General features: G+C 39.2%; 1 protein-coding gene across 2 annotated transcripts in view; it reads left to right on the top strand.

Annotated features, from left to right (window-relative positions):
* The first annotated feature begins 5,482 nt into the window (after window positions 1-5,482).
* The window catches only part of OXR1 (oxidation resistance 1), a 362,168-nt gene continuing 348,218 nt past the window's right edge, over window positions 5,483-19,432 (top strand). For both annotated transcript variants that reach the window (XM_038744617.1, XM_038744615.1), the window contains exon 1: window positions 5,483-5,631. In XM_038744617.1, the coding sequence (XP_038600545.1) occupies window positions 5,609-5,631 (23 nt within the window). In that variant the 5' untranslated portion in view covers window positions 5,483-5,608. The remainder of the gene's footprint in view (window positions 5,632-19,432) is intronic.

Below are 19,432 nucleotides of genomic sequence, written 5' to 3'. Positions count from 1 at the left end.
GTCATTCCTCCATCTTCATCATTAGTAGGGAGAGGACTTCACATTTCTTCTTGATTGTATGTGATAGTGCCTCAACACCTCTATAGTCATGGAATTTCCTAGTATATAATATTCCATTTCTTTCTTTAATGAATGAACATTCTTTCTTGACTTGGCCTCTATGGATGGAAATGGAGACTAGATTCTCACTTATCAACACAACAGTAATCCCTTCTGTCAGAAGACACTTTAATCCTTCCTTTGATCTTATTTTTCCTGTGTGTTTAATAACCTTAATTACTGTAAACCTGCCGGTCTCAGCTCCGCAACATTGCCAAGATTCGCCCTTTCCTCTCCATCCAAACAGCTACCCTGCTCATTCAAGCTCTCATCCTATCCCGTCTGGACTACTGCACCAGCCTTCTCTCTGATCTCCCGTCCTCGTGTCTCTCTCCACTTCAATCCATACTTCATGCTGCTGCCCGGATTATCTTTGTCCAGAAACGCTCTGGGCATATTACTCCCCTCCTCAAAAACCTCCAGTGGCTACCAATCAATCTGCACATCAGGCAGAAACTCCTCACCCTGGGCTTCAAGGCTGTCCATCACCTTGCCCCCTCCTACCTCACCTCCCTTCTCTCCTTCTGCTGCCCAGCCCGCACCCTCCGCTCCTCCACCGCTAATCTCCTCACTGTACCTCGTTCTCGCCTGTCCCGCCATCGACCCCCGGCCCACGTCATTCCCTGGGCCTGGAATGCCCTCCCTCTGCCCCTCCGCCAAGCTAGCTCTCTTCCTCCCTTCAAGGCCCTGCTGAGAGCTCACCTCCTCCAGGAGGCCTTCCCAGACTGAGCCCCTTCCTTCCTCTCCCCCTCATCCCCCTCTCCATCCCCCCATCTTACCTCCTTCCCTTCCCCACAGCACCTGTATTTATGTATATATGGTTGTACATATTTATTACTCTATTTATTTATTTATTTATTTTACTTGTACATTTCTATCCTATTTATTTAATTTTGTTGGTATGTTTGGTTTTGTTCTCTGTCTCCCCCTTTTAGATTGTGAGCCCACTGTTGGGTAGGGACTGTCTCTATGTGTTGCCAATTTGTACTTCCCAAGTGCTTAGTACAGTGCTCTGCACATAGTAAGCACTCAATAAATACGATTGATTGATTGATTGATTGATTGATTTATAAATCCTATTTTCCAATCTTAATGACTCCTGCGATTTGCTTAGACCCTCACCATGTTTTCTATCTCTTAAACTGGAACATTTCACTCCTGACTTGGGAATCTAAAAAGGGCCTTTTATTCATTCATTCATTCATTCAATCATATTTATTGAGCGCTTACTGTGTGCAGAGCACCGAACTAAGCACTTGGGAAGTACAAGTTGGCAACATATGGAGACGGTCCCTGTCCAACAATGGGCTCACAGTCTAGAAGGGGGAGACAGACAACAAAACAAAACATGTGGTCAGTTGTCAAGTTATCAGAATAAATAGAAATAAAGCTAGATGCACATCACTGACAAAATAAATAGAATAGTAAATATGTACAAGTAAAACAGAGTAATAAATCTGTACAAACATATATACAGGTGCTGTGGGGAGGGGAAGGAAGTAGGGCGGGAGGATGGGGAGGGGGAGAGGAGAAAGGGTACACGGGTCAACTTCAAAAGGGATTCCACCTTTGGATTTGGATTTGGAGGTAGAATTTGACAGTCATTCCAATGGGGGCTCTACCATAGGGAAATGAAGGCTAATTCTCAGATTTTGCCATTTCACATATTTCATTAGCAGGAGTGTGGGAAGCTTATTGTGAGTGCCACGCCATTTCTGGCTGGCAACCCAGAAGGCCAACATGGTAGAAGCTCTGCCCTGTGTTTTGGCCCTCTATGCCCAGATGAGCCACCTCCTGCCACTGCAGACCACTACAACTGAAGCCCTGTTCTCCCTTCAAGAACTGCTCCAGTGGTTGGATGGTTTCTTGTAACCTTGTTATTTTTTCTTTTATGGTATTTGTTAAGTGCTTACTATGTCTCAAACACTGTTCTAAGCACTGGGGCAGGTACGTGTTAATTAGGTTGGATAACATAGTGCTGCATAGGGCTCATAGTCCAAGTAGGTTTGTTGTTGCTTTAACTAATTTTTGTTGTTATCTTTACCTTTAATTGTTTTCAATATTTGTCCTACCTCCCTTAAAGTTTTGAACCCTATGTCGGACAAAGAATCCGTTTGATATTATCATTTATTATCCCCAGTGGTTTGCACACAGTAAGAATAACAATAACAATAATAATAATAATAATAATAATAATAATAATAATAATAATAATAATGGTATTTGTTAAGCACTTACTATGTGCAAAGCCCTGTTCTAAGTGCTGGGGTTGAGACAAGGTAATCAGATTGCCCCATGTGGGTCTCACAGTACTAGTCCCCATTTTACGGATGAGGTAATTGAGGCACAGAGAAGTTAAGTGACTTGCCCAAAGTCACACAGCTGATAAATGGTGGAGCTGGGTTTAGGCCCTTGGTAATTACTTTAGTACTATCCAAGGCTGTATTTTAGCTTTTCCTTCTGTTTGGAGGTTGGAATACTGTTTTTGTTTGTTTGTTTGTTTTGTTTTTGCTTGGGCTGTGTCATAAATTGCAGTTCATTTTAGGGAAACAGTGATCTAATGGATAGAGCCTGGGCCTAGGAGACAGGAGACCTGGCTTCTAATCCTGACTCTACTACTTGCCTGCTGTGTGACCTTGCACAAGTCACTTAACTTCTCTTTACCTCAGTTTGTTCGTCTGTAAAAATTAAATACCTGATATCACTTTCTTTTATGGGATAGAGACTGTGACTGATCTGATTGTCTTCAATTATTTAATTTATATTAATGTCTAGCTCCCCTTCTATATTCTAAGCTTTTTGTGGCAGTGACCATGTCTACCAATTCCATCATTTTGTACTGTCCCAAGTACTTGTACTGTGTACTTGTACTCTGCACAAAATAAATGCTCAATAAGTATCCCCAACTAATAATCTACCCCAGCTCATAGCACAGTATTTAGCACAAACATAAGTACTTAACAAATATATCATTATTATTATTGTTATTATGATTATATAAGTCCGTAAGAACTCGGAAGATATATATCAGGGAAAAAACTTCAGCTCTACTGCATACTACTCCAAGTACTGTAATGGAATCTCCCAGAAGACTTGTCAAAATGATTCATTTGCACATTCAACAGATAGAAATAACTGCCTTTGAGATGATCCTTGCTTGATCACAGGTACATTTCCTATTTTTAGATGGTTCAACATAAACTTTTGTTTGCTTTGTGTTTTCTCTGGTAGAAGTTCATGTGCAATTTTCCTTGACATTGTCTATTTTGTCTCATTTGACCCAAATGGAAACTTATTTTCCATGGCACATGGGGCAGAGGCTTTAGCAGTAATTCTGTTCAGGCAGAAAGCTATCGATCTACCTGTAAGGATTCAGACTAATGTTAGAGATTCAAATAAGGACACCAGGGATAAAATTTACTTCCAAGAACCTGGTGATTGTAAAACTGAAAATAATGTATTAATAACAGAATATACATTTACTGTCATTAAACAAAAATAAGAATGATACTTTGTTCTGGGAAGCAGAATGACCATAAATGACCATTTTAAAGTTAAGAACATCATGCTATTTAAGGGAAGCTACATGAAGAAAATCTGTTAAATGATGGAATATTTATTTGCCTTGTAAAAATAAATTTGAATGATATTTAGAATATATTTTATTAATCAGTGGTACTTACTGTTTACTCTGTGCAGGATACTGTACTAAGCACTTCTTTAAGTACAGTATAGAAGAGGAGGTATAGACCATCCCTGCCCAGAAAGAGCTTAATATTTATGTTGTCTATAGAAATTGAAAATCATTGTAGGTCTTTGAGAAAGTGCTGCACTTTTTATCTGCAGACCAGATTTCTCTGTGCTTTTCTAAAGAAATGATGGCATGGAACTGTATGCCTTCATTTCAAGAGAGAATGTGGACAGGCTTTATTTCTAATTGTGCCAGATTGTTAAAGAGCAAAATAATGAAGTTGGTCACTAAGAAATATTAATCTCACAGAAAAGGTCTGATATTTCAATTAAAAACCTTTATAACACTAACAATAAGCGTGCTTATAAAAAATTATTTTCTCTATTTTCTCTAGTCTCTAATCCAGTCTCAATTATTTTATGATTTATGTCTAATGTTATGCATATCCAAAGTTTACTTGCTCTTTGCCCTGATACTGCATCTTTTGAAATATTTAATACAAAAAGGGATTGATGGTAGCTCACAATTAACTCTACTAGTGGATTGTGATATTATTGCACAAAAATTGTACTAGAGGTCATAAATAGGCATCTATCACCTAACAGGGCTGGCACTTCCTAAATCTGCTTTGAGGAAAGATATTAATAGGTTCTTATTCCCACTGCGTTTCTTTCCCCTCTCTCTGTCTCTGTCTCAGTTTCTGTCTGTGTTTCTCTCTCACTGTTAGTCTCTGTGTCTTTATCTGCCCTGATGCCTGGGACTCGGCTAACACTAAAAACCTTATTAAGCACTTTGAGGATTACAACATAAGCAGGATACACATTCCCTGCCCTTACAATCTCATTCTCACAGCCCTTGGGCAGGTTTGCAAGTTAGGGAATATGTTTGTCTGGCATAGAGATTCAGTAGCTACTTTAATTAAGATATGAATCCCCTTATGTGTTGCCCTCTGACTGGTGAGGTGTAAGTGATGGAACATGTGAAAAGGCTGCTAAGTTGGAATTTCTGATTTTGTCCACCTCCGCACACTGTCTACATTAGTCTTTTTTCAGTGATAATGAAAAGCACAATTTTCAAAGACTGATAGAACTCTTTGTGCTGAGATACTTTAAAAATATATTTAATTACATAATGGACACTGGGACCAACAGCCAACCTCATATGTGGATAACTTTGTGTTTCGATAAACATTTTTGTTTCGTAACTGACAGCTACAATTTTAGAATAAAGTATAGCCAGATATATATTTTTTTGTTCATTGTACTGGAATCACCTTTTTAACCTTCAAATATGACCAACCTTCAAAGCTTTGTTAAAATCACATCTCCTCCAAGAGTCCTTGCCTATCACCCTCATTTCTCCTTCTTCTGCATCACATATTTACTTGAATCTTTACTCTTTAAGCACTTGATATTCACCACACACAGCTCCACACACTTGTGAACACATCCATAATTTATTTTAAAGCCTGTCTACCTCTTCAAATTGTAAGCTCCCTGTGGGAAGGGAATGTGTCTACCAACTCTGTTGTATTTGACACTCCCAAGCACTTTGTACAGTGCCCAGAACCCATTAAACACTCATTAAATGCCATTATATTGTTTTACCACTTAGACCTGAGTGCAATAACTTCATAAAACATGTGTAATGCTCATACTAATTTAACAATATCAATTGTCTTTGTAGGTCAACTGGAGTGGGGAGACTTTTAAATGGTTTTCCCCTGTTGTCTGTTGGCCCAGCTGAAACTAAAACCCAGAAGTCCTGTCTTCTCACCATACCCATATTGGACAGCAGTCCCCAGTTGGCCTTGCTATAATGTCGGTTGCCAACCTATCCTGGTAAGTTAATACCTTGGAAACATAAAATGTTCCATTTTATTTGGAAATGTGGACCACCTTACTGGAGGGAAGAGGGTTTGAAGAAATCATGGCAATGACTTGTGGGAGGACTGCTTGAGGCTGCTTGGGACTGGCTCGGGAGAGGCAGAAGGAATATCAAGAAAGGTTTCAGCCACTCCCATGATTCTGACAGCAATTATGATACTATAACAAACTGGCAATAAATAATAACCTAATCATGGACATGATAACAAATCAATCAATGGTGTTTATCAAGTTTAAGATTCTCTTCTAGTCTTTAAACTCCTTGTGGGCAGGGAATCATGTCTCCCTACTCTGTTGTATTTTTCCAAGCACTTAATACAGTACTCTGCACACCCAGTCAGTGCTCAATAAATAACATTGATTGATTGAATACTAAGTGATAAGGGGGTGGAATCCTAACATTGCCCTAAAGCTAATTTCATTCCTATCCCAATCTCAGGTACTGACGCAACATCAAGTTAGAATTCCCTGGGTTGGCCATTGATTTGATCTATAACTGAATAGTGAATTTGGACTGTGGATGAAATGGATGTAGCCATGCTTGACCATGAATTGCTTGTTAACTGCTTGCCAGGAGGCAGAGCTGAGTACAAAATCCAGTAATCCATTAAGTGCATCCTGGGTATATCTGAATATTCATCAGCATGGACTGCTTCCTGGTATTAACACTGTGTGTGAGTGAAATGGAGCCACTTTTTTTTACCTCCTAGACCTACTGTATACCTGTTCTTACATGTGGTTGGTCAAAATACTCTGTCATTGCAGATCGTGCATCTATACCCACTAAACCTGAGTAAAAATGATCAAAATACTGAATAGCAAGGAGGGAATTGTATCCCAGACTGAGTTTGTTCATATTTAAAATTCACTTATGAAAACATAGGTTTAAAGATGACTTCTCCCGGCTTTTTCGCTGTATTCATAAGTATACAGAGTATACAGAATATAAGTATTCAGAAGCAGCATGGCTCAGTGGAAAGAGCACAGGCTTTGGAGTCAGTGGTCATGGGTTCAAATCCCAGCTCCGCCAATTGTCAGCTGTGTGACTTTGGGCAAGTCACTTAACTTCTCTGTGCCTCAGTTACCTCATCTGCAAAATGTGAATTGACTGTGAGTCTCCCGTGGGACAACCTGATCACTTTGTATCCCCCCAACACTTAGAACAGTGCTTTGCACATAGTAAGCACTTAATAAATGTCATCATCATCATCATCATCATTATACAGTGTATTCTTATGTCTACGGTGAAGCAACCGAAGACATTTATGCAACTTACCCTATTATGACTTAATCAAATAGCTTCTGTTATCAACAAAATATTATTTAGAGCTGTGTCTGAACATAAATTCCAAAATCCAAAAATACATTTTTCCAAATACCTATTTGAAAATACATTTCAAGAGTACAATTTTGGATTTTTTTGAGTCAGCTTTGGTTTGTTATGGTTTTCTCTTTCTTGGGTCACCTAGATCTCTGTTTATAGATTGTTTTAATGCACCAGACCTAGAACTTGACTACATTGCTATAAAGCAAATATGTTCAAGATAGGAATACCTTTTATAAAGTCTTCTTAGAAGCATGATATATGAATACAGTTATTTCCGAATCGGGGATTTTGAAGCTTGAATAGGCATTAATTGCAACCAGCCAAGTGTACAAATGTGTAAATATATGATATATATGCAAATACGCTATCCTGAAAATTAACCAAGACCATTAGTCTACTCCAGGGTGGAGTGGTCATTCAAATAAATAGTTGGGGGTGTTCTATTTAACTCTTTCTCCAACACTACTGGTATAAAGCAGGGATCTTGGGAAAGTTCAATCATGCTCATCACATTGGAAGTCAGAGGACCTGAATTCTCATTCTGGTTCTGCCACATGTGACCTTGCTGTGCTGTCTGATCAAATTCTATTCTCTCCTACTTAGATTGTGGTCCCCATGTAGGACCAGGATCGACTAATCGACTTGTATCTACCCCAGGACTCAGAACAGTACTTGACACATAGTAAGCAGTTAAGAATACCATTATTATCTGGAAACTGTAGTCATAATATTCTACTACTCCACCAATAAAGGTTTACAGCTCACCCAGTCTACAAATATTATCAGATGTCTTAGGAGACCATCGTCTGAGAACTATTTTATACTGATGACTGCTCTTGATTTTCATGAACTAGAAATAATTCTGAGGAAAATGGAAGTTATGTGCCAGTTTACACATGGGAAACTCTGACACAGAACATGATGTTATTAGTGAATTCTACTACCTCAAAACTGTATGAACCAGTAGGGCACAAATAAAAAAAAATAATCATAATCATAGAGAATCATAAAGGTCATCCTGGCTTTTGTCACACTAATATACAAACTGTAGTTAAATAGGCCATCAAGTTCCATGCCATATTAAAGGTATTTGATGGTGTATAACTTTCTATATTGGCTGTGTCACTTAGGCTTAATACAGAAAAATATAGCCATCTTTCTGATCAGTTCTCCTGGCATCATCTACTTAACATATTCAACATCAGATGGCAAGGCAAGATTAATAGCAATCAGGTACTGGATTTCTGTGTCTCTCTAGCAATGAAGCAAAGCTTCACAGGAACATACCATCAATGAGCCAGACAAGTGAGGAGAATGGATGATAGCAAATGGAGAAAATGGAGAAAATATAATCATGGAGAAAATGATTTAAATAATAAATAATTAATTTTGGCATTTGTTGAGCACTTACTATGTTCCAGGCACTGTTTTAAGCATGGAGGTAGATACAAGAGAACCGAGTTGGACACAGTCCCTGTCCCATGTAGAGCTTGCAGTCTTAATTCCCATTTTACAGATGAGGGAACTGAGGCACGAGAAGTTAAGTGACTTGCCCAAGGTCACACAGCAGACAAATGGTAGAGCAGGGATTAGAATCCATGACCTTCTGACTCCTAGGCCAATGCTTTATCTGCTAGCTGTGCTGCTTCCCCAAGAAAGAGTGAACAACAATCTCATTCAACATGACATTGTGGCGGATTGATAGGAGGTCATAATAATAATAATAATAATGGTATTTGTTAAGGACTGGGGGAATCAAGGTGATCAGGTTGTCCCACATGGGACTCACAATCCTCATCCCCATTTTCCAGATGAGGTAACTGAGGCACAGAGCAGTGAAGTGACTTGCCCAAAGTCACACAGCTGACAAATGGAGGAGCCAGGATTTGAACCCATGACCTCTCACTCCCAAGTCTGTGCTCTTTCCACTGAGCCACGCTGCATCTCGTGCATAAACCACAACTAGCTTAGCATCATCATCATCATCATCAATCGTATTTATTGAGCGCTTACTATGTGCGGAGCACTGTACTAAGCGCTTGGGAAGTACAAATTGGCAACACATAGAGACAGGCAACAATCGCGAGAAAGGTTGTTCTTAAGGAAAGACTTCATGAAGATCAGGATTCCAATAGGCAGGGTCATAAGCTTTCCCTTCAAAGCCCTCCTGAGAGCTCACCTCCTCCAGGAGGCCTTCCCAGACTGAGCCCCCTCATTCCTCTCCCCCCTTCTCCCCCTCCCCATCCCCCCCGCCTTACCTCCTTCCCCTCCCCACAGCACCTGTATATATGTATATATGTTTGTATGTATTTATTACTCTATTTTATTTGTACATGTTTATTCTATTTATTTTATTTTGTTAATATGTTTTGTTTTGTTGTCTGTCTCCCCCTTCTAGACTGTGAGCCCACTGTTCGGTAGGGACCGTCTCTGTATGTTGCCAACTTGTACTTCCCAATCGCTTAGTACAGTGCTCTGCACACAGTAAGTGCTCAATAAATATGATTGAATGAATGAATGAATAAACTGAGGCAGGCTCTGAAAGCAGTAAACATGTTAGCACAGCAGTGTTTACTGGAAAACATTGCAGAAGAGGAAGTATTAGTCACAAATTGGACTTTTCAGCCACACGTTCATGCATGGAACAGTCAGTCAATCATATTTATTGAGAGCTTACTGTGTGCAGAACACTGTATTACATATTTGGGAAAGTACAGTATAACAATAAACCAACCAATTCCCTGCCCTCAACGAGCTTACAGTCTAGAGATCTACTAGAACTCTGTCAGCAGCATGATTTTCCAAAATGAAAGGCAACTAAATAGAGGGAAGGAGCATAGCCTAGAGGATAGAGCATGGGCCTGAAAGTCTGAAGGACCTGAGTTTTAACCCAGGCTCTGACACTTGTCTACTGTATGACCCTGGGAAAATCACTTCACTTATCCATGCCTTAGTTCCGTAATGTGAAAAATGGAAATTATGGCTGTAAACCCCAAGCGGGACATGAACTGTGTCCAACCTGATTAACTTATACATATCCCAGAGCTTAGTACAGTGCCTGGGACATGGCAAATGCTTAACAAATAAAACAATGATTACACACACACACACACATACGCACGCACGCACACACGCATGCACACACGCACATATCTATATGGCATTAAATTCTTACAATGTACCAGCACTACAGTAGATAAAAGATAATCTAATCAGAGGTACTTATTGAGCTCTGATTGCGCACAGAGCAATATATCAGAGTCCTTATCCCACTATTTTTAATGGAGGGAGAAACAGCTATTTGATCACCAGCATACAGATGAAGAACCTGAGGCACACAAAAGTTGTAATCACAGGTCAACACCAGAGCTGAATTAGAACCTGGATCTTCTGACTCCTACTTTCATGTTCTTTCCCCTTAGCCATGCTTACATAGTGAAACCATATAGTTTTATGCAGAATGCATTATTTTCCAGGAAAGTTTATTTTTATATCCATTTGTGTGTGAATTTTCATGAGAAGAAAATGAAAAGAAGCTCTAATGTAGAATGGAAAATAATGGGTAGGTGAAACATGTCACAATAGAATGAACTCTTAGCACAGACCAGAGCATTTCTAAAAGTTTCATATAAAAATCCACCTCAATGGTTTGAAGGCATGATTTCAATGAGATTAATGTAGAATCCTTGAATTTTCATATTCTGAGTTCTAAAGTTTTTTAAATTCACTTTCCCAATTTCTAAAAAAATACTACAAACTGTATTTTATCTTTCCTCTCAAAGCTTCCATGGCCAAAAGTTTCAGAAAAAATTGGAGTCTCATTTCATAATGTGCACATGGAAATGGCCTACCATTGTGATGTATCTTCACTGAAATATTCTCTGTAGATTTCAATGTGAACAATTGTGATTCACATCAAGAAACTTCCTTTTGATGTGAGATGACTGTAATTGTCACCTATTTCAAAAGTATTATGAGTGAATTATAGAATTATATAGAATTCCCAGTGAATCCTCTCAAAGGTAGCACAAATTCCCACTTCTCAAACTTTTAAAAATCATATTCTTGTACTTATAGGATTAATATTTAATTGCAGTTACTTAGAGAGGACCTCAATGATACAATTAACTCTTCAGAATATAACTTTGAAGCTGAAATAACTGTTGACTATTGAATTTCATGAATCTGCCAGATTATTTTATATACCTCGACACTCTTAATTGATTGACCTAGAAAGGGAGTTTGTTAATTTCTTTGGATAGCAGCTTACATTTCTGGAGCGAAAGATTATAGTTTCTGTATTTAAAAAATAGTATCCATGAGTCATGATTCACATAAAACATTATATGCCTTCTTCAGAAAGTTTTGACATATTTTGATTGTTTTCAAGGACAAAGTAGATAAATATTTGTGTATATTCTGTATAGAATTATCATTTGTACTCAACGAAGATGCCACTGATGTTGAAGTACATCTACTGGTGCAAAAGACAATCCTGCACCCACAATAATTCCAGCTATGTTACGTGCACACACAAGTTTAACCCTTGTTGTACTACCATGTTTGCTCTATAGCAATCCCTGGCACTGTTTTTATTTTTGTTTCTTCAATTTTACCCTAATATAAAGAGTGAATTAAGGGACAATTGGTTGGATGGGGAAAAACATTGAGAGCCGTAGTGGTGAATGCTAGGTGTTGATGATACATTTTTGTGCATGTGTTTTGTACCAGGAATTCCCACAGAGATTAATTCAACCCCTCTTCATAACAGAGAAGCATTTGATATTGTACATTTTGGTCATCCTTGTTCTCTACTCAACTCTGACAGTAATTCGCTCATCCAAAGTGACTCCAACCGAGTTATTAAGGGCTAGACAGCCACTAGTGCCGGAAGTGGAGGGAGTGAATAAGGCAAACAAGGATTGTGCTTTCATCCTAATATTATTCCTATTTCCCAGCAGAAATTCCCAGAATAGATATCTCTGTGCATGTCCTACCTGAGTGAGAAGGTTCAGCAGGGAGAAGAGGCAATGGAATGAGGAGGAAAAGAAAAGGCAAAAGAGAGGAGGGTTGTTTTTGACCACCCAGACCAGGTCAACATGACACGTGTCAGACACATATGGACTCCTATTCAGAAAGACCATCTGTTCAGGCCCATGCCAGCAGGGGACCAGTGAACCTGGCTCAGCAGATCAAGATTAATCCGTCTGAGACATGATCCCGGCCTATCTGAAATGGAAAGATTTCAAGGATTGAGATACTACAACTTCTTTTTGTATTTTTCTTTAGACACTGAGAATCAAGAAATTCTTCTTTGTGTCTAATCAACATACAATGCTGGAATTTAAGCCCATTAATTACTTAGCTAGTTGCTACTAGATATCACACAATGAAAGACTGACTTCCCTTGGGTATATTTAACTTGAAAAGTTGCCTAGCCCACTGTTGGGTAGGGACTGTCTCTATATGTTGCCAATTTGTACTTCCCAAGCGCTTAGTACAGTGCTCTGCACATAGTAAGCGCTCAATAAATACGATTGATGATGATGATGATGACTGCAGACATTGCCTTTTTCAGATTTACATTCGTTGAAGATTTAAATGAAACATTATGAATTGAGATTACGAGTGTCAGTGTCATGGTAGTAGTTGGTGGGGAAACTATCCTTAAGAAATGATGGGTACTTTTCTGAATTAAGGTATTCCAATGGCAACATTTCATTCATTCATTCATTCAATTCATTCAATCATATTTATTGAGCACTTACTGTGTGCAGAGCACTGTATTAAGTGCTTGGGAGTACAAGTCAGCAATATATAGAGACGGTCCCTACCCAACAGCGGGCTCACAGTCTAGAAGGGGGAGACAGACAACAAAGCAAAACATGTAGACAGGTGTCAAAATCGTCAGAAAAATGGAATTAAAGTTATATGCACATCATTAACAAAATAAATAGAATAGTAAATATGTACAGGTAAAATAAAAAGAGTAATAAATCTGTACAAATATATATACAAGAAGTAGGGCAGGGGGATGGGGAGGAGGAGAGGTAGGAGGGGGCTCAGTCTGGGAAGGCCTCCTGGAGGAGGTGAGCTCTGAGTAAGGCTTTGAAGGGAGGAAGAGAGCTAGCTTGGCAGATGTGCAGAGGGAGGACATTCCAGGCCAGGGGAAGGACGTGGGACAGGGGTCAACGGCGGGACAGGCGAGAACGAGGTACAGTGAGGAGGTTAGTGGCAGAGGAGCAGAGGGTGCAGGCTGAGCTATAGAAGGAGAGAAGGGAGCTGAGTAGGAGGAGGTGAGGTGATGGAAAGCCTTAAAGCTGAGAGTGAGGAGTTTTTGCTTGATTCATAGGTTGACAGGTAGCCACTGGAGATTTTTGAAGAGGGGAGTAACATTCCCAGAGCATTTGTGCACAAAGAAGATCAAAACATTTGTTTTGATTATAGCTATGCAGCAGTTTATGCAGAAGATAGGAATCAGCATGGCCAAGTGGTTAGAACACAAGCCTGGGAGTCAGAAGGGAGTCTAATTCCAGCTCTGACACTAGTCTCCTGTGTGATCTTGGGCAAATTTCTTAACTTCTCTGTTCCTCCATGCCCTCATCCATAAAATGGGGATTGAGACTGTGAGCCCCATGTGGGGCATGGACTGTGTCTAACCTGATTAGCTTTTATCTACACCAGTGTTTAAAATAGTGGCCAACACACAGTTGGCATTTAACAAGTATCATTAAAAAAAAGATAACTTCTGTCATGATTGAATCTGTCTTGAATCCCAAATTGCTTTCATCAACTAGCGTTAATGAAAATGGGTACTTTTTCCCTCAAAGTAAGTGATTTATATTAGCTTAACCACTTCTTGTTTCCAAATAACTGTTATGAACCCTTACCTATTAGAAATTGATATTGAAAATGGCCCCTCGTATGTTATTATTATTATTGTTGTTTAGAAATTTTCTCTATCATCATATTAGGCACCCATTAAGTTTTCATAGAATATAGTCCATATAAATTACATTTGTAAAAAACTTATTTTGAGGATCTATTTCAGTTCAATGCAAGATTACTCTCTATCATGCTTTATTTACTTTGAAAGTTAGTCTCAAACAATGGTCTTCCTCTTTGCACAGAATAGAGACCCTAAAACTGAAAAGAATACAGCATCAGAGATAACAATTCAGTTGAGTTAAATTAGGATTAATGCTATCTGAGTCTCTGCTTGAAAAGGCCTTCCCTAAGCTCCCATTTCCCCTATTTAACCTCCCTCCTGCCTCACCTATGCTTTTGGGTCTTTACCCCTTAACACTGTAAAATTGTTCTGGACAAGGAATGTATCTACCAAGTCTATTGTACTCTCCCAAGTGCTTAGTATAGTGCTCTGCACACAGTAAGTGCTTAATAAATACCTCTGATTGATTAAGTCCTTTAATATTTACCCCTCCACTAGCCCCTCTGCACTTGTTTACAGATCCTTATATTCTGCAATTTCCCCTATTTGTAATTTATTTTCATGTCTGTCTCCCCCTCTGAATTTTAAGTTGCTTGCTGGTAGAAATCATGTCTACCAACTCTATTATATAATATTCTCCCAGTCACTTAGTACAGTGCACTGCACACATTAAGCACTCCATAAATTGGGGATTGTTTTTTACACAGGTATTTAGAAATATGGATGTGTGTTTCTCAGGGAAGGGATCATGCTTTCTACCTCTAATGAACTTGTTCAGTTTTCTGCACAAGATAGGTGCTCAGTAAATTCTTTTGGTTAGTCAGCCAATTGTATTTACTGAGTGCTTACTGTGTGCAAAGCACTGCACTAAGTGCTTGGGAGAGTACAGTATAACAATAAACAGACGTATTCCCTGCCCACAACAAGCTTACAATCTATACATTAGTATAAATTAAAAAATTACAGATCGAGGGGAAAAAATAAAAAACCTGAGTTAAACATCTTTGATGTGATCATTTAAATTTATATTACAATCTCTGCATTTCCTGCAGTCATGCTTTAAAGAATTAAAAGTGGGAACAACTTTAAAGGGAGCAATTTAAACTAAAACTAAATTTAAAAACAAAGCAAAACAAAACAAAACACACACTACACAGAACTAGACCTTCATTTGTTCAGGTTTTTGGTCTTCGGTCTTCTTTTATATTAATGCCTGCAGTGTGGGTGAGCTAAACTTGGGCTGGTTGGTTGATCTATTTGCAGGGATGCCTATCTTTCTTATTCTCCCTAACCAAAACTTCTGTTTTAATGGTTAACAAATGGTTCCCAGGTCTCTTAGTTTTGTTTTGGGCATACCGCCCCTTCTCTCTCAATCCTGAAGATGTAATAATCTTCCCTAAAGAAGAGACTGAATCTTTCAGCAAAAATTCATTCTTCCATTAATTCATTCAATTGTATGTATTGAGAGCTTACTGTGTGCACAGCACTGTACTAAGCACTTGGGACAGTACATTACAAAAATGAACAGTCATATTCCCTGCCCACGATGAGCTTACAGTCTAGATGGGGTGAGACAGACATCAATACAAATAAATAAAATAAAATAAAATCACAGATATGTACATAAGTGCTGTGGGGATGGTGGGATGGGAGAGAAAAGAGAGCAAGCCAGGGCAATGCAGAAGGGTGTGGGAGATGAAGAAAAGTGGGTCTTAGTCTTGAAAAGCATCTTGGAGGAGAGAGGCCTTCAATAAGGCTTTGAATTAGGGGGAGAGTAATTGTCAGATTTAAGGAGGGAAGGCATTCCAGGCCAGAGACAGGAGATGGGCTAGGGATTTGTGGCGAGACAGGCAAGATCGAGGCACAGTGAGAAGGTTAGCACTAGAGTAGCAAAGTGTGCAGTCTGGGTTGTAGAAGGAGAGAATTCAGGTGAGGTAGAAGTGGGCAAGGTGGTGGAGTTTTTTAAAGCAAATGGTGAGGTGGTTTTTTGCCTTATTTATTTGATGTTTAAGTGGATGGGCAACCACTGGAATTTTTTGAGGAGCAGGGTGACTCCTCTCTTCATCTCAGCTGTCTTCTCTCAACTTCCAACTGTTTGATCTCATATGAACCAATTAATGGTATTTATAGAATGCTTACTAGGCATAGACAACTGTATTAAAAGCTTGGGAGAGAACAGTCAAATAGCATTCACAATCTAGTGGGGGAGATAGACTGAAATAAATTACAGGTAGGGGAAGTGGCAGAATATAAGGATTAGCTTCATGGCCTAGTGGAAAGAGCATGGTCCTGGGAGTCAGAGCACTTGAGTTCTAATCCCAGCTTTGCCACTTTTCTGCTGTCACCTTAGGCAAGTCGCTTCACTTCTCCATCAGTTCACACAAATGTAAAATGTTGTGAGCCCCATGTGGAACGTGGATGGTGTCAAACCTGATTAACTTGTATCTACCTCAGCAATTAGTACATTTCCTGATACATAATAAGGGTTTAACAAAAACCATTTTTAAAAATGCACAGAAGTGCTCAGGAGGTGAAGTGTGGATGAAAATGCTTAACGGGTATGGACTTAAATACATAGGTCATACAGGAGGGAGGTTAAATGTGTTGGGAAGATGAGAGATTAATCAGGGAAGGCTTCATAGAGGAAATATGATTTTAGCAGGGCTTTAGAGATCTGATCCCTCAGTGTTCCCTAAAGCACTTCATAAAATGCTTTGCACACAGTAAGTGCTCAATAAATACCATTGATTGATTGATTAACAATCTCCTACCTCATAATCTGATAAAATGTTTCCTGTCTCTCAAAAATACACATCTTCTGCTTCAGATTTTGGTATTTTTGTTACATAAAATATCAGCCATGAGCAATACCTGAGTGGGCTAATAAGTAATTTGTCTATAAAGGGCGCCTGGCAGATAAGCTGCAGCTCTGAAAAGCATTGACATAAAAAGTTGGTTAACCTTTAAACAACTTAAAGATGCAGCTCATTATTTTCCTCTAATGTTCTGAGTCCACTTTTGAAAGCCTAAGGGAGGGCCAAATTGTGTGGAGTTATTTTATATTCTTGTTTTTCTTCCTTTTTAAATTAATCTCAAGTTTTCCACATAGAGATCTTGGTAGTGTTTCTCTAGAAATGTACCCTTCTGAAACTCAGAGCGTGTTGGGTAGTGGATTCTTGCTGGAGTTGCTTGTGACCCCAGGATCCCATCATTTTCCTATGGAAAAGCCTGGATGGACAAAGTCAAGACAAACTCAGTACAAAAACCTTTGTGATGACCTGAAAGCAAACCTCATAATAAAATTTATGCACCTCTCTATAAGCTTAAAATCTGTGCTTATTCAAATCAGTTTTTTTCTTCTCCCTGAAGTGGAGACTCTATCAACTCTTTTAGGACCCAAGGGACATATAACTCTTTGGTCTAATGGCTATAAAGAGTTGATATATGATAGCCGGGGCCTAGCTTATTTAAAGATAATGATAATCATAATAATAATCGTTGTGGTATTTGTTAAGTGGTTACTATGTGCCAAGCCCTATACTGAGAGTTGGAGTAGATGGAAGATGATAAGGCCAGATACAGTCTTTATCTCATATGGGGCCTAGTGCCTAAGTATAAGGAAGAACAGGTAATCCTCATTTTGCTTATAAGGATACTGAGTCACAGAGAAGTTTAGTGACTTGCTCGAGGTCACACAGCAGACAAGTGGTAGAGCTGGGATTTGAACACAGGTGCTCTGACTCCCTGGCCTGTAATCTTTCCAGTAGGCCCATCTGCTTCTCACTAAGCCCTGCTGCTTCTCTCTAGATGCCACTACTCCTCTCTAAACCCCACTGCATCACTCTAGACCCCACTATGTCTGATTAGGCCCCACTGCATCTCTCTAGTTCCTGCTGCTTCTGTCTAGGCATCAGTGTTTCTGTCTAGGTCCTGCTGTTATCTCACTAGGCCCCACTGCCTCTCCCTCAGCCCCGCTGCCTTTCTCTAGGCCCTGCTGCCTCTTTCTAGATGCCATTGTCTCTCACTAGGCCCTTCTGTGTATCACTAGGCCCCAGTGCCTTTCTCTAGGCCCCATTACTTCCAACTAGACCCTGCTGCTTCCTAGGAGATTCTCCTAGAAAGATTCTGGCTCTTAAGACCAAATCTCCCCACTGCTTGTGTCACTCTCATAGCAAGTTTGCACTCAGGAAGAGATATTAAATCTTTAAAGGGACCACTTAATGCCTCTGAGCAATAATCTTTGGTTTCTGCAGAAGCAAACAGAAACCCCTGCTAAGCAATAATCTTTTTCTGGAATCTTTTGCTACCCAGGTGAACTTGTCATTGATAAATGTTTATTCTTTGTAAATATTATAGAGCCCAATTTATTTGATTTTCCACAGAGCTGAGCATTGTGTTGGCATTATTGTGCCTCTCCCACCTCCAAGCCCTTAATTTGACAGGGCATTAGTAAACTATTCATTGCAACACTTCTTGAGTCTCTCCTTTATATCATAAAAGAACATAGGTTCTGGGCCTCCCTTTATCCTTCATTCTTCTCCAACTACCAGGTAATTTCCCTTTCAAGAAAGAGTGGAGCTGGAAGTAGATGAAAGAACCAGGTGTTTTAGCAGCAGGCCTTGAAACACAACAGAGAGTGGCCAACACTATGGTAAAGTCAATGCACCCTCTCAGCTATGAGTCCAAAGAATTTCTGTAGTTCCTTACAACTCTGAAGACATTTTCTCTTATATCTCAGTTATTTCTGGGGTAGGCTCAGTTTAAGGACTGAGAAACTTGTAAAACATAAGACCCTTACTACCTAAAGCCTTCCTGTGAAGTGAAGAAACACTGTTTGACAGATTGGGAAAACAGAGGCCACGTCAAGTTAAGCATTTTGTCCAAGATCATATGTCAAATTAATCCCGGGACTAGAATCTAAGATTTATGATTGTGAAGTTTATAGTGTTGCCTGGAATGAAGAAGATAGGAGAATTTTGCAAATCATAGGTCTCATGATTGAAAAAGAACCCCTTTAGTTATACCCAGCTTCCTTTTAAGTTTGCTGCTTACTCTTAATTCATGTCAAAATTACTCCAAATCCTTTTGATAAAATTCCTAAATCTTTGAACAGCACCTATGATATAGTTTTAGGGGACACCAGTCTACTTCTTTTGTTTTGTTGTCTGTCTACCCCTTCTAGACTGTGAGCCCTTTGTTGGGTAGGGACCATCTCGATATGTAGCCGACTTATACTTCCCAAGTGTTTAGTACAGTGCTTTGCACACAGTAAGCGCTCAATAAATATGATTGAATGAATGAATGAATGAAAATATCATTCTTTCCAAAGTCTGCCATTTTACCACATTGTAATCCTTATAATATCTACTATTCTAAGCACTCCATATACAATTTTTGCCTTCAGGCCCACTATGAATGGGAGTCAGAAAAAATAATTTTTTTCACCAATATTTCACACATAAAATTAAATAGATAATTAG

Source organism: Tachyglossus aculeatus, chromosome 4, assembly GCF_015852505.1.
Source record: "Tachyglossus aculeatus isolate mTacAcu1 chromosome 4, mTacAcu1.pri, whole genome shotgun sequence".
In the NCBI taxonomy this organism is placed as follows: domain Eukaryota; kingdom Metazoa; phylum Chordata; class Mammalia; order Monotremata; family Tachyglossidae; genus Tachyglossus; species Tachyglossus aculeatus.
Note: the sequence above shows the minus strand (reverse complement) of the source record. Positions and strands in the feature narration are given on the sequence as shown.